The sequence below is a fragment of the Oncorhynchus clarkii genome, chromosome 27 (assembly GCF_045791955.1).
Source record: "Oncorhynchus clarkii lewisi isolate Uvic-CL-2024 chromosome 27, UVic_Ocla_1.0, whole genome shotgun sequence".
In the NCBI taxonomy this organism is placed as follows: Eukaryota; Metazoa; Chordata; class Actinopteri; order Salmoniformes; family Salmonidae; genus Oncorhynchus; species Oncorhynchus clarkii.
Window position 1 is genome coordinate 22,738,355 of NC_092173.1, and position 15,601 is coordinate 22,753,955.

At 39.6% G+C, this 15,601-nt stretch overlaps 1 protein-coding gene across 1 annotated transcript; it reads right to left on the reverse strand.

Annotated features, from left to right (window-relative positions):
- Window positions 1-3,752: 3,752 nt before the first annotated feature.
- Window positions 3,753-9,964, reverse strand: LOC139385737 (uncharacterized). The gene is made up of 3 exons (XM_071131009.1): window positions 9,699-9,964; window positions 9,152-9,596; window positions 3,753-3,872 (listed from the first exon to the last, which is right to left on the reverse strand). The coding sequence occupies exons 1-3, from the start codon at window positions 9,962-9,964 to the stop codon at window positions 3,753-3,755; spliced, it is 831 nt and encodes a 276-aa protein (XP_070987110.1).
- Window positions 9,965-15,601: the final 5,637 nt, after the last annotated feature.

Here is a 15,601-nt window from a genome sequence, read left to right on the forward strand (position 1 = left end):
TTGAGGGAGTGGTGGCATCACTTGAAGTGAATGCTGATGTTGATGTGGTAGCGGTGGCACCACTTGAAGTGAATGTTGAGGGTGTAGTGGCATCACTAGAAGTGACTGTCGATGTAGTCGAGAGAATGTTGGCCAATGTTGAAGTTACTGTCGGTGTAGTAGTGTTGATATCACTTGAAGTTAAAGTCGAAGTTGTTGAGGAATAGGTGGCATCACTTGAAGTGACTGTCGATGTTATTGAGGGAGTGGTGGCACCACTTGAAGTGAATGTTGAAGGAACGGTGTTATTGCTTGAAGTGACTGCTGATGTTGATGTAATAGTGGTGTTATGAATTGAAGTGACTGCTGATGATGATTTAGTAGAGTTGGTATCACTTGAAGCGAATTTTGAAGGAGCGGTGGCATCGCTTGAAGTTACTGCTGATGTTGATGTAACATTGGTATCATGACTTGAAGTGACTGTTGAGGCAGTGGTGGCATCACTTGACCTGACTGTCGACGTAGTTGAGGGAATTCTGTCCACAGTTAATGTTACTGTCGGTGTAGTAGTGGTGGTATCACTTGAAGTTAAAGTTGATGTAGTTGAGGAAGAGGTGGCATCACCTGAAGTGACTGTTGACAGAGTGGTGGCAAAACTGGAACTGATTGTCGATGTACTTGAGGGAGTGGTGGCATCACTTGAAGTGGGTGTTAATGTAGTTGAGGGAATGATGGCAGCATTTGAAGTTACTCTTGTTGTTGTAGTGGTGGCATGACCTGAAGTGACCGTTGATGTAGTTGAGAAAGTGGTGGCATCACTTGAAGTGACTGTTGACAGAGTGGTGGCAACACTTGAACTGACTGTCAATGTACTTGAGGGTGTGGTGGCATCACTTGAAGTGGATGTTGATGTAGTATCGTCTGAAGTGACTGTCGATGTAGCTGAGTGAGAGGTGGCATTATTTGAAGTGAATTTGTATGTCGAGGGAGAGGTGGCATCACTTGAAGTGATTGTTGAGGGAGTGGTGGCATCACTTGAAGAGACTGCTGATGTTGATGTAGTAGCGGTGGCATCACTTGAAGCTACTGTTGAGGGAGTGGTGGCATCAATTGAAGTAAATATTGATGTCGAGAGAGAGGTGCCATCACTTGAAGTGAATGCTGAAGTTGATGTAGTAGCTTTGGCACCACTTGAAGTGAATGTTGACGGAACAGTGTTATCGCTTGAAGTTACTGCTGATGTAGATGAGGGAGTGGTGGCATCATTTGAAGTTGATGTCGATTCAATTGAGGGAGTGGTGGCATCTCTTGAAGTTGATGTCGATGCAGTTGAGGGATTGGTGGCATCACTTGGAGTGACTGTTGAGGGAGTGGTTACATCACTTGAAGAAACTACTAAAATTGATGTTGTAGCGGTGGCATGACTTGAAGCTAATTTTGAAGGAGCGGTGGCATTGCTTGAAGTGACTGCTGATGTTGATGTAATAGTGGTGTTATGAATTGAAGTGACTGTTAATGTCGATGTAGCAGTGGTGGCATCTCTTGAAGTTGATGTTGATGTAGTTGAGGGATTGGTGGCATCACTTGGAGTGACTGTTGAAGCAGTGGTGTCATCACTTGAAGTGAAAGTCAATGTAGTTGAGAGAGAGGTGGCATCACTTGAAGTTGCTGTTGAAGGAGTGGTGGCACCACTTGAAGTGAATGTTGATGTAGTTGAGGAAGAGGTTGCATCACCTGAAGTGGGTGTCCATGTGGCATTTTCTGAAGTTACTATCAGTGTAGTTAAGGGATTGATGGCATCACTTGAAGTGACTGTTGAGGCAGTGGTGGCAACATTTGAAGTGGTTGTTGATGTAGTATCGTCTGAAGTGACTATCGATGTAGTTGAGTGAGAGGTGGCATCACTTGAAGTGAAGATTGATGTCGAGGGAGAGGTGGCATCACTTGAAGAGACTGCTGATGTTGATGTAGTAGCTGTGGCATCACTTGAAGTGACTATTGATGTAGATGAGGGAGTGGTGGCATCACTTGAAGTGACTGTTGAGGGAGTGGTGGGATTGCTTGAAGTGACTGTAGAAGGAGCGGTGGCATCACTTAAAGTGACTGCTGATGTCGAGGGAGAGATGGCATCACTTGAACTGAATGCTGATGTAGTAGCGGTGGCATCACTTGAAGTAAATGTTGAAGGAACAGCGATATCGCTTGAAGTGACTGCTGATGTTGATGTAGTAGCTGTGGCATCACTTGAAGTGACTATTGATGTAGATGAGGGAGTGGTGGCATCACTTGAAGTGACTGTTGAGGGAGTGGTGGGATTGCTTGAAGTGACTGTAGAAGGAGCGGTGGCATCACTTAAAGTGACTGCTGATGTCGAGGGAGAGATGGCATCACTTGAACTGAATGCTGATGTAGTAGCGGTGGCATCACTTGAAGTAAATGTTGAAGGAACAGTGATATCGCTTGAAGTGACAGCTGATGTTGATGTAGTAGCTGTGGCATCACTTGAAGTGACTATTGATGTCGAGGGAGAGGTGGCATCATTTGAAGTTGATGTCAATGCAGTTGAGGGATTGGTGGCATCACTTGAAGAGACTGCTGATGTTGATGTAGTAGCGGTGGCATCACTTGAAGAGACTGTTGAGGGAGTGGTGCCATCACTTAAAGTGACTGTTGATGTCGAGGGAGAGATGGCATCACTTGAACTGAATGCTGATGTAGTAGCGGTGGCATCACTTGAAGTAAATGTTGAAGGAACAGTGATATCGCTTGAAGAGACTGCTGATGTTGATGTAGTAGCGGTGGCATCACTTGAAGTGGCTTTTGAGGGAGTGGTGGAATCGCTTGAAATGACTGTTAATGTCGGTGTAGTTGTGGTGGCATCATTTGAAGTTGATGTCGTTGCAGTTGAGGGATTGGTGGCATCACTTGAAGTGAATTTTGATGTTGAGGGAGAGGTGCCATTACTTGAAGTGAATATTGATGTTGAGGGAGTGGTGGCATCACTTGAAGTGAATGCTGATGTTGATGTGGTAGCGGTGGCACCACTTGAAGTGAATGTTGAGGGTGTAGTGGCATCACTTAAAGTGACTGTCGATGTACTTAGGAGAATGTTGGCCAATGTTGAAGTTACTGTCGGTGTAGTAGTGGTGATATCACTTGAAGTTAAAGTCGATGTTGTTGAGGAAGAGGTGGCATCACTTGAAGTGACAGTCGATGTTCTTGAGGGAGTGGTGGCACCACTTGAAGTGAATGTTGAAGGAACAGTGTTTTTGCTTGAAGTGACTGCTGATGATGATTTAGTAGAGTTGACATCACTTGAAGCAAATTTTGAAGGAGCGGTGGCATCGCTTGAAGTGACTGCTGATGTTGATGTAACATTGGTATCATGACTTGAAGTGACTGTTGAGGCAGTGGAGATATCACTTGACCTGACTGTCGACGTAGTTGAGGGAATTCTGTCCACAGTTAATGTTACTGTCGGTGTAGTAGTGGTGGCATCACCTGAAGTTAAAGTTGATGTAGTTGAGGAAGAGGTGGCATCACCTGAAGTGACTGTTGACAGAGTGGTGGCATCATTTGAAGTTGATGTCGATGTACTTGAGGGAGTGGTGGCATCACTTGAAGTGAATGCTGAAGTTGATGTAGTAGCTTTGGCACCACTTGAAGTGAAGGTTGACGGAACAGTGTTATCGCTTGAAGTTACTGCTGATGTAGATGAGGGAGTGGTGGCATCATTTGAAGTTGATGTCGATTCAATTGAGGGAGTGGTGGCATCACTTGAAGAGACTGTTGAAATTGATGTTGTAGCGGTGGCATGACTTGAAGCAAATTTTGAAGGAGCGGTGGCATTGCTTGAAGTGACTACTGATGTTGATGTGGTAGCGGTGGCACCACTTGAAGTGAATGTTGAGGGTGTAGTGGCATCACTAGAAGTGACTGTCGATGTAGTCGAGAGAATGTTGGCCAATGTTGAAGTTACTGTCGGTGTAGTAGTGTTGATATCACTTGAAGTTAAAGTCGAAGTTGTTGAGGAAGAGGTGGCATCACTTGAAGTGACTGTCGATGTTCTTGAGGGAGTGGTGGCACCACTTGAAGTGAATGTTGAAGGAACGGTGTTATTGCTTGAAGTGACTGCTGATGTTGATGTAATAGTGGTGTTATGAATTGAAGTGACTGCTGATGATGATTTAGTAGAGTTGGTATCACTTGAAGCGAATTTTGAAGGAGCGGTGGCATCGCTTGAAGTTACTGCTGATGTTGATGTAACATTGGTATCATGACTTGAAGTGACTGTTGAGGCAGTGGTGGCATCACTTGACCTGACTGTCGACGTAGTTGAGGGAATTCTGTCCACAGTTAATGTTACTGTCGGTGTAGTAGTAGTGGTGGTATCACTTGAAGTTAAAGTTGATGTAGTTGAGGAAGAGGTGGCATCACCTGAAGTGACTGTTGACAGAGTGGTGGCAAAACTGGAACTGATTGTCGATGTACTTGAGGGAGTAGTGGCATCACTTGAAGTGGGTGTTAATGTAGTTGAGGGAATGATGGCAGCATTTGAAGTTACTCTTGGTGTTGTAGTGGTGGCATGACCTGAAGTGACCGTTGATGTAGTTGAGAAAGTGGTGGCATCACTTGAAGTGACTGTTGACAGAGTGGTGGCAACACTTGAACTGACTGTCAATGTACTTGAGGGTGTGGTGGCATCACTTGAAGTGGATGTTGATGTAGTATCGTCTGAAGTGACTGTCGATGTAGCTGAGTGAGAGGTGGCGTTATTTGAAGTGAATTTGTATGTCGAGGGAGAGGTGGCATCACTTGAAGAGACTGCTGATGTTGATGTAGTAGCGGTGGCATCACTTGAAGCTACTGTTGAGGGAGTGGTGGCATCAATTGAAGTAAATATTGATGTCGAGAGAGAGGTGCCATCACTTGAAGTGAATGCTGAAGTTGATGTAGTAGCTTTGGCACCACTTGAAGTGAATGTTGACGGAACAGTGTTATCGCTTGAAGTTACTGCTGATGTAGATGAGGGAGTGGTGGCATCATTTGAAGTTGATGTCGATTCAATTGAGGGAGTGGTGGCATCTCTTGAAGTTGATGTCGATGCAGTTGAGGGATTGGTGGCATCACTTGGAGTGACTGTTGAGGGAGTGGTTACATCACTTGAAGAAACTACTAAAATTGATGTTGTAGCGGTGGCATGACTTGAAGCTAATTTTGAAGGAGCGTTGGCATTGCTTGAAGTGACTGCTGATGTTGATGTAATAGTGGTGTTATGAATTGAAGTGACTGTTAATGTCGATGTAGCAGTGGTGGCATCTCTTGAAGTTGATGTTGATGTAGTTGAGGGATTGGTGGCATCACTTGGAGTGACTGTTGAAGCAGTGGTGTCATCACTTGAAGTGACTGTCAATGTAGTTGAAGGAATTGTGGCCACAGTTAATATTTCTGTCGGTGTAGTGGTGGTGGTAACACTTGAAGTGAAAGTCAATGTAGTTGAGGGAGAGGTGGCATCACTTGAAGTTGCTGTTGAAGGAGTGGTGGCAAAACTTGAAGTGAATGTTGATGTAGTTGAGGAAGAGGTTGCATCACCTGAAGTGGGTGTCCATGTGGCACTTTCTGAAGTTACTATCAGTGTAGTTAAGGGAGTGATGGCATCACTTGAAGTGACTGTTGAGGCAGTGGTGGCAACATTTGAAGTGGTTGTTGATGTAGTATCGTCTGAAGTGACTATCGATGTAGTTGAGTGAGAGGTGGCATCACTTGAAGTGAAGATTGATGTCGAGGGAGAGGTGGCATCACTTGAAGAGACTGCTGATGTTGATGTAGTAGCGGTGGCATCACTTGAAGTGACTGTTGAGGGAGTGGTGGGATTGCTTGAAGTGAATGTAGAGGGAGAGGTGGCATCAATTGAAGTGAATATTGATGTCGAGGGAGAGGTGGCATCATTTGAACTGAATGCTGATGTAGTAGCGGTGGCACCACTTGAAGTAAATGTTGAAGGAACAGCGATATTGCTTGAAGTGACTGCTGATGTTGATGTAGTAGCTGTGGCATCACTTGAAGTGACTATTGATGTAGATGAGGGAGTGGTGGCATCACTTGAAGTGACTGTTGAGGGAGTGGTGGGATTGCTTGAAGTGACTGTAGAAGGAGCGGTGGCATCACTTAAAGTGACTGCTGATGTCGAGGGAGAGATGGCATCACTTGAACTGAATGCTGATGTAGTAGCGGTGGCATCACTTGAAGTAAATGTTGAAGGAACAGTGATATCGCTTGAAGTGACAGCTGATGTTGATGTAGTAGCTGTGGCATCACTTGAAGTGACTATTGATGTCGAGGGAGAGGTGGCATCATTTGAAGTTGATGTCAATGCAGTTGAGGGATTGGTGGCATCACTTGAAGAGACTGCTGATGTTGATGTAGTAGCGGTGGCATCACTTGAAGAGACTGTTGAGGGAGTGGTGCCATCACTTAAAGTGACTGTTGATGTCGAGGGAGAGATGGCATCACTTGAACTGAATGCTGATGTAGTAGCGGTGGCATCACTTGAAGTAAATGTTGAAGGAACAGTGATATCGCTTGAAGTGACAGCTGATGTTGATGTAGTAGCTGTGGCATCACTTGAAGTGACTATTGATGTAGATGAGGGAGTGGTGGCATCACTTGAAGTGGCTTTTGAGGGAGTGGTGGAATCGCTTGAAATGACTGTTAATGTCGGTGTAGTAGTGGTGGCATCATTTGAAGTTGATGTCGTTGCAGTTGAGGGATTGGTGGCATCACTTGAAGTGAATATTGATGTCGAGGGAGAGGTGCCATTACTTGAAGTTAATATTGATGTTGAGGGAGTGGTGGCATCACTTGAAGTGAATGCTGATGTTGATGTGGTAGATGTGGCACCACTTGAAGTGAATGTTGAGGGTGTAGTGGCATCACTTAAAGTGACTGTCGATGTACTTAGGAGAATGTTGGCCAATGTTGAAGTTAATGTCGGTGTAGTAGTGGTGATATCACTTGAAGTTAAAGTCGATGTTGTTGAGGAAGAGGTGGCATCACTTGAAGTGACAGTCGATGTTCTTGAGGGAGTGGTGGCACTACTTGAAGTGAATGTTGAAGGAACGGTGTTATTGCTTGAAGTGACTGCTGATGATGATTTAGTAGAGTTGACATCACTTGAAGCAAATTTTGAAGGAGCGGTGGCATCGCTTGAAGTGACTGCTGATGTTGATGTAACATTGGTATCATGACTTGAAGTGACTGTTGAGGCAGTGGAGATATCATTTGACCTGACTGTCGACGTAGTTGAGGGAATTCTGTCCACAGTTAATGTTACTGTCGGTGTAGTAGTGGTGGCATCACCAGAAGTTAAAGTTGATGTAGTTGAGGAAGAGGTGGCATCACCTGAAGTGACTGTTGACAGAGTGGTGGCATCATTTGAAGTTGATGTCGATGTACTTGAGGGAGTGGTGGCATCACTTGAAGTGAATGCTGAAGTTGATGTAGTAGCTTTGGCACCACTTGAAGTGAAGGTTGACGGAACAGTGTTATCGCTTGAAGTTACTGCTGATGTAGATGAGGGAGTGGTGGCATCATTTGAAGTTGATGTCCATTCAATTGAGGGAGTGGTGGCATCACTTGAAGTGACTGCTGATGTTGATGTAATAGTGGTGTTATGAATTGAAGTGACTGTTAATGTCGATGTAGCAGTGGTGGAATCTCTTGAAGTTGATGTTGATGTAGTTGAGGGATTGGTGGCATCACTTGGAGTGACTGTTGAAGCAGTGGTGTCATCACTTGAAGTGACTGTCAATGTAGTTGAAGGAATTGTGGCCACAGTTAATATTTCTGTTGGTGTAGTAGTGGTGGTAACACTTGAAGTGAATGTTGATGTAGTTGAGGGAGAGGTGGCATTACCTGAAGTGAATATTGATGTTGAGGGAGTGGTGGCATCACTTGAAGTGAATGCTGATGTTGATGTGGTAGCGGTGGCACCACTTGAAGTGAATGTTGAGGGTGTAGTGGCATCACTTGAAGTGACTGTCGATGTAGTTGAGAGAATGTTGGCCAATGTTGAAGTTACTGTCGGTGTAGTAGTGGTGATATCACTTGAAGTTAAAGTCGATGTTGTTGAGGAAGAGGTGGCATCACTTGAAGTGACTGTCGATGTTCTTGAGGGAGTGGTGGCACCACTTGAAGTGACTGTTGACAGAGTGGTGGCAACACTTGAACTGACTGTCAATGTACTTGAGGGTGTGGCGGCATCACTTGAAGTGGATGTTGATGTAGTATCGTCTGAAGTGACTGTCGATGTAGCTGAGTGAGAGGTGGCATTATTTGAAGTGAATTTGTATGTCGAGGGAGAGGTGGCATCACTTGAAGTGATTGTTGAGGGAGTGGTGGCATCACTTGAAGAGACTGCTGATGTTGATGTAGTAGCGGTGGCATCACTTGAAGCTACTGTTGAGGGAGTGGTGGCATCAATTGAAGTAAATATTGATGTCGAGAGAGAGGTGCCATCACTTGAAGTGAATGCTGAAGTTGATGTAGTAGCTTTGGCACCACTTGAAGTGAATGTTGACGGAACAGTGTTATCGCTTGAAGTTACTGCTGATGTAGATGAGGGAGTGGTGGCATCATTTGAAGTTGATGTCGATTCAATTGAGGGAGTGGTGGCATCTCTTGAAGAGACTGCTGAAATTGATGTTGTAGTGGTGGCATTACTTGAAGCAAATTTTGAAGGAGCGGTGGCATTGCTTGAAGTGACTGCTGATGTTGATGTAATAGTGGTGTTATGAATTGAAGTGACTGTTAATGTCGATGTAGCAGTGGTGGCATCTCTTGAAGTTGATGTTGATGTAGTTGAGGGATTGGTGGCATCACTTGAAGTGACTGTCAATGTAGTTGAAGGAATTGTGGCCACAGTTAATATTTCTGTCGGTGTAGTAGTGGTGGTAACACTTGAAGTGAAAGTCAATGTAGTTGAGGGAGAGGTGGCATCCCTTAAAGTGACTGTTGATGTCGAGGGAGAGGTGGCATCAATTGAAGTAAATATTGATGTCGAGGGAGAGGTGGCATCACTTGAAGTGAATGCTGATGTTGATGTAGTAGCTGTGGCATCACGAGAAGTGACTATTGATGTAGATGAGGGAGTGGTGGAATCGCTTGAAATGACTGTTAATGTCAGTGTAGTAGTTGTGGCATCATTTGAAGTTGATGTTGATGCAGTTGAGGGAGTGGTGGCATCACTTGAAGTGGGTGTTGATGTAGTTGAGGGAATGGTGGCTGCAGTTGAAGCTACTGTTGGTGTAGCAGTGGTGGCATCACTTGAAGTGAATGTTGAAGGAGCGGTGTCAACGCTTGAAGTGACTGCTGTTGTTGATGGAGTAGTGGTGGCATCACTTGAAGTGACTATTGATGTAGTTGAGGGAGTAGTGACATCACATGAAGAGACTGTAAAGGGAGTGTTGGCATCCCTTGAAGTGACTGTTGATGTAGTTGAGGGAGTGGTGGCATCGCTTGAACTGACTGTCGATGCAGTTGAGAGAGTAATGGTATTACTTTGAATGACTGGGGATGCTGTTGAGGGAGTGGTGGCATCAATTGAAGTGGGTGTTGATGTACTATCACTTGAAGTGACTGTTAATGTCGTAGTGGTGGCATTACTTGAAGTGACTGTTGAGGGAGTGATGGCATCACTTGAAAGGACTGTCAATGTCGATTTAGTAGAATGAGTGATGGCATCACTTGTGACTGTTGACGTAGTTGAGGGAGTGGTGGCATTACTTGAAGACACTGTTGATTTGGGTGAGGGAGTGGTGGCATTACTTGAAGTGAGTGTTGATGTAGCATCACTTGAAGTGACTGTTGAAAGAGTGGTGGCGTCATTTGAAGAGACTGTCAATGTCGATGTAGTGGTGGGAGTTGAGGGATCACTTGAAGAGACTGTTGAGGGAGTGGTGGCATCACTTGAAGTGACTGTCAACATAGTCGAGGGAGTAGTGGCATCACTTGAAGTGACTGTTGAGAGAGTTTTGTTATCACTTGAAGTGACTGTCGATATAGTTGAGGGACTGCTGGCATCATTTGAAGTGACTGTTGAGGTATTAGTGGCATCACTTGAATGTAATTTTGATATCAATGTAGTAGAGCGAGTGAGGGCATCATTTGTGACTGTTGATGTAGTAGGGGTGGTATCAATTGAAGTGACTGTAGACATAGTTGAGGGAGAAGTTACATGAGTTGAAGTGACTGTTGAGGGAGGGATGGCATCACTTGAAGTAGGTGTTGATGTGTTGCCACTTAAAGTAACTGTATACATGGTAGAGGGAGAGGTGGCATCACTTATTAAAGGGACTGTCAATGTCGATGTAGCAGAGTGAATGATGGCATCACTTGTGACTGTCAATGTAGTAGTGGAAGTTGTGGGATCACTTGAAATTACTGTAGACATAGTAGACCGAGTGGTGGCATCACTTTTGACTGTCAATGTAGAAGTCAGAGTTTTGGGATCACTTGAAGTGACTATTGATGTAGTTGAGGGAGTTGTGACATCACTTGTGACTGTCAATGAATTAGTGGCTGCGGAATCACTTCCGCAATTAGTTGCGGAATCACTTGAAGTGACTGTAGACATAGTTGAGGGATTGGTGGCATCACTTGAGGTGACTTTCGAAGTAGTATAAGGAATGTTGGCCACAGTTGATGTTACTGCTGATGTAGTGGAGGGAAAAGCGACTGTTGAGGGAGTGGTGGCATCACTTGAAGGGACTGCCAATGTTGATGTAGTAGAGCAAGTGATGGAATCACTTGTGACTGTCGATGTAGTTGAGTGAGTGGTGGCATAACTTGAAGTGACTGTTGATGGAATGATGGCATCATTTGAAGAGTCTGTAGACATAGTAGAGGGAGTGTAGGCATTCCTTTGAGTGACTGTTGCGGGACTGGGGGTATCACTTGTGACTGTTGGTGTAGAGGGAATGGTGATCACAGTTGAAGTTACTGCTGATGTAGTTGAGGGAGAATTGACATCACTTGAAGTGACTGTTGAGGTGGAAGTTGTGGTGGCATTGCTTGTAGTGGTTGCTGATGTTGATGTAGTTGTGGTGACATCACTTGAATAAACGTTTGATGTAGTAGAAGCAATACTTTCTATGGATTGATTGGTATTTGCTGTTGGAGTTGAAGAAACAGTGGTACCCATTGACATCTGACTGGTTACAGGCAGTGATGTTTCACTTGGGATTTTTGAAACATACTTGGTAATTTCATCCATCACTGAGGTAGATGTTGAATTATGTGATGTTGATGCATTTACTTGTGCTGTATTTTGTACTTGTTCTGTGGTTGTGCTCTTCTCAGCATTAAACACTGATATGGATGTTATGTTTGTGAAAACTGTGAATCAGAAGAAATGTTTTTTTGATTTGATGTGACAACGCCATGTATATGTCACAGTTTCTGTGTTATTTGATTGTTGTTTCCTTAGGTTACCGCTGGAGGGCACCCTCACCCTGTTTTCTTGCTTTGAATTGCACCCAAAAAGTCTCATAGCAAAGGGTGTGAATACTTATGTAAATAAGGTATGTGTTTTTTATCTTTAATACATTTGCTAAAACTTCTAATAGCCTGTTTCGCTTTGTCATTATGGGGTATTGTTTGTAGATTGATGAGGAAAATGTTCTATTTAATCCATTTTAGAATAAGGCTGTAATGTAACAAAATGTGACAAAAGTCAAGGGGTCTGAATAGTTTCCGAATGCACTGTACATACAAAGAGCACAATACAATCAGGGGTGAAAGTAAGCGGTACAGTGTGGTACGACTTCCCAGTAAAATAAATAGTGGCGGTACTCCATATCGGTAAAATGTGAGCCTATCACAATTAATACAATGAGCCCAAAAAACATTATTTAACATTACTACATGTCAGCCACATGAAACATTTGAAAATTGACTGGAAACCAGGTGGTAGAGTACTAGGGGGTAACTAGCCCCTCCAAAGAACAATATGTATATATGTGTCTGTATATATCATACATATATGATATATACATATATTATATACATATATTATATATATATATATGCGTATATATATAATATCTATATATACGTATACATATATATATATATACGTATATATATATATGCGTATATATATAATATATGTATTATATACATAATTATATAATATATATATACACACACAGACATATATGCATATATATATGTATATATATTTATATACACATATATATATATATATATATATATATATATACATATATTATATACATATATTATATATATGCGTATATATATAATATATGTATTATATATATAATTATATAATATATATATATATATATATATATACACACACACACATATATGCATATATATATATATATATATACATATATTTATATACACATATATATATATACATATATATACGCATATATATATATATATATATATACATATATATACACACGCATATATATATATATATATATACGTATATATACACGTATGTATATGTATATATACACATATATATATATAATATACATATATTATTATTATTATTATTATATTATTTTTATTATATATTATATATATATATATGCGTATATATATAATATCTATATATACGTATATATATGCGTATATATACATATATATATATAATATATGTATATTATACGTATATATACACGTATGTATATGTATATATAGATATTATATATACACATATATATATATATAATCTACATATATTATTATTATTATTATTATTATATTATTATTATTATATATTATATATATATATATGCGTATATATACATATATATATATAATATATGTATATTATGTATATATATGTATATATATATGTATGTAGATATATATATATACAACACATACATATCTATATATATATATATACACACACACATATACGTATATATATATATGTATATATATTTATATACATATATATATATATATACATATATATTATAAATACATACACATATATATACGCATATATATACGCATATATATATATATATATATACATATATATATACATATATTATATATAAATTGTATTATATATATATATATATGTATACGTATATATAGGTATATATAGATATTATATATATAAGCATATATATATATATATATATAAGCATATATATATATATATATATATGCGTATATATATGCGTATATATATGTGTATGTATTTATAATATATATGTATATATATGTATACATATATGTGTGTGTGTGCATATATATATATATATATATATATGTATACACATATATATATATATATATATATATATATACACATATATATATATACATATATATATATATACACACACATATATATACATACATATATATATATATATATATAATATGCGTATATAATATATGTATATATATATCTATACATATATTATATATATACATATATTATATATATATATATGCGTATATATATATATATATACGTGCATATATATATATATATATATATATATATATATATATATATATATATATATATACATATATATACATACACTGTACAGTACCAGTCAAAAGTGTGGACACAGCTCATTCAAGGGCTTTTCTTTATTTTTTATATTTACATTGTATTTTTACAATGTAGAAAATATTAAAAATAAAGAAAAGCCCTTGAATGAGTAGTTGTGTCCACAATTTCGACTGGTACTGTACATACAATATATATATTTCCTGATCTTTCTTATATTTTCTAGATATAGGACAGACACTTGAAAACCTTATTCCTCATTTTTTTTTAAATACTGTCTATTTTGCGATGCATGAATGTGTTATTCAATGCGTTTCTATGGACTTAGTAATAAAGGCCAAATTCAATATTTTATTAAATAATTTTAAAGTATTTTTTGGGGATAGCTAAAGGGGTATTAAAATTCTAAATCAAATAGCTAAATGATCCATGATATGACCATCTTAAAACAATTCCATATGTTGGCTTAGTACACCTCCTCCCCCCAACGGTTTAAACTTTAGAGGTTAAACTCAACCAGCAATACCCTCTCCTCCAGTTTTATAGTCTTTTGCAGCTTGTTCCAAGACCAAGGAGCATTATAGGAAAGTCATATTAATCCCATTTATGTTCTGGCCATAGGACCTTGAAAGATAGTAGTAGCTGAGAACGGAGACTATACGTTTGTGATGAGCTTGTAAGTGAGGAGCAGAGCTATGTAGACAATGGTCCAAGCACTGTGTTGTACACAAAGATGTACCAATGCTTCAGCCTTCTCATAAGGAAGGAAGGGCCACTTCACCATGTTGTATAGATCACAGTGATGGGTGAGTGGTCTTGCATTAGTTATAAATCTAATTGCCCTGTGATTAACAGTGTCCAGCATCTTAAGTGCACTGGCTGAATATGTTTTGATTCAAGCTACTATACAACATAATTAAACCAGTGGTACTTACATAAAATAAAGGCAACCTTGTTAAGCCAAGATAATGTTCTTTCTTGCATTTTCACTTTTTTCTTTCCTATGCAAATCTCATTTGAACCCAGCCCAGCTATGTGATGTGAGGCAGAGACGATTTCCTTGTTCACAGATGAGAGGCGAGGTGTGTGTGGCAGGTTTGTTTGGGACTACCCATTTTGCTCTCAGATTGAGTCAGCACCTCCTCTGTAGTAAAGTCATCAATAATGTCAGTGGATCAAATACATGATTTAATTTTAAGTGTTGCAAATCAGCACCTTAAAAAAGTATAGATTTTTTTTATTCATAAATTGAAGTTGTATGACTGAATGAGACATTTTCTCAACACTTATTGTTGTCAGAAAGCTTGTTGTCTTAGTAGGATTCTCATTCTTTCACCATATAATTATGGGTAAGGGACAGGCATAACCTGTAGGATGGATCAGGGAAGTGTTGAATTCACAAATATGTTATGGCAGGTCTGAGGGTATACACCATGGTTCTTAGACCACAGTTGGTCATTCATAAGAAACTTTGTGTGACGCAGCACCTGGTAACCAGCATGTTGGCAATATAATTTTTAAATAGGCTACTTACACAAAACCTCAACCTCAGCTTTACAAATTGTAAACCATAAATACATATACTGTAAAACTGGTATATAGTGTAATGTATCAATTTCAATGTTCAAATGTTTCTTACACTTTATGAATAGCTATTCCAGCTTCAAACTATGTATGTTACTCATTACCAATCAAACAAGGAAGTTGATGGAGAAATCATACTCATTATGATAATATTTAGTTATATCATCTCATTCCTGGCATAGGGAAGTTATTGTTTTGTTCCACACAGCAAATCGTTTAACAGATCACAATTTAAAAAGGCTGCTGAAAACGACAGCCCTGTGTTACTACAGGAGAGTGTGAAAAGTGATAATTATACTGACAGCAAAATGTCAAAATAGTCACAATAGGATAATTATCAGGTCATTTAAAATAAAATAAAATACCAAGAGGCTAAATCATTGTTCTAGTTGGATATAGTCAGCAAAGGGCTCTCAATAGACATATTTTCATATACCGGTAATCACTGGCATTAGC

Bases quoted from the DNA above. Each gene is read 5' to 3' on its own strand.
- LOC139385737 (XM_071131009.1), bottom strand. From the start codon at position 9,964: ATGTTGACAGTCACTTCAAGTGATGCCACCACTCCCTCAACAGTCTCT. The intron at 9,597-9,698 runs ATCGACATTGAC...AAGTGATAGTAC, and splicing joins GCCATCACTCATTCTACTAA to ATCAACACCCACTTCAATTG. The intron at 3,873-9,151 runs GTCATTTCAAGC...ATTCACTTCAAG, and splicing joins CTACTACACTGACATTAACA to TGGTGCCACCGCTACCACAT.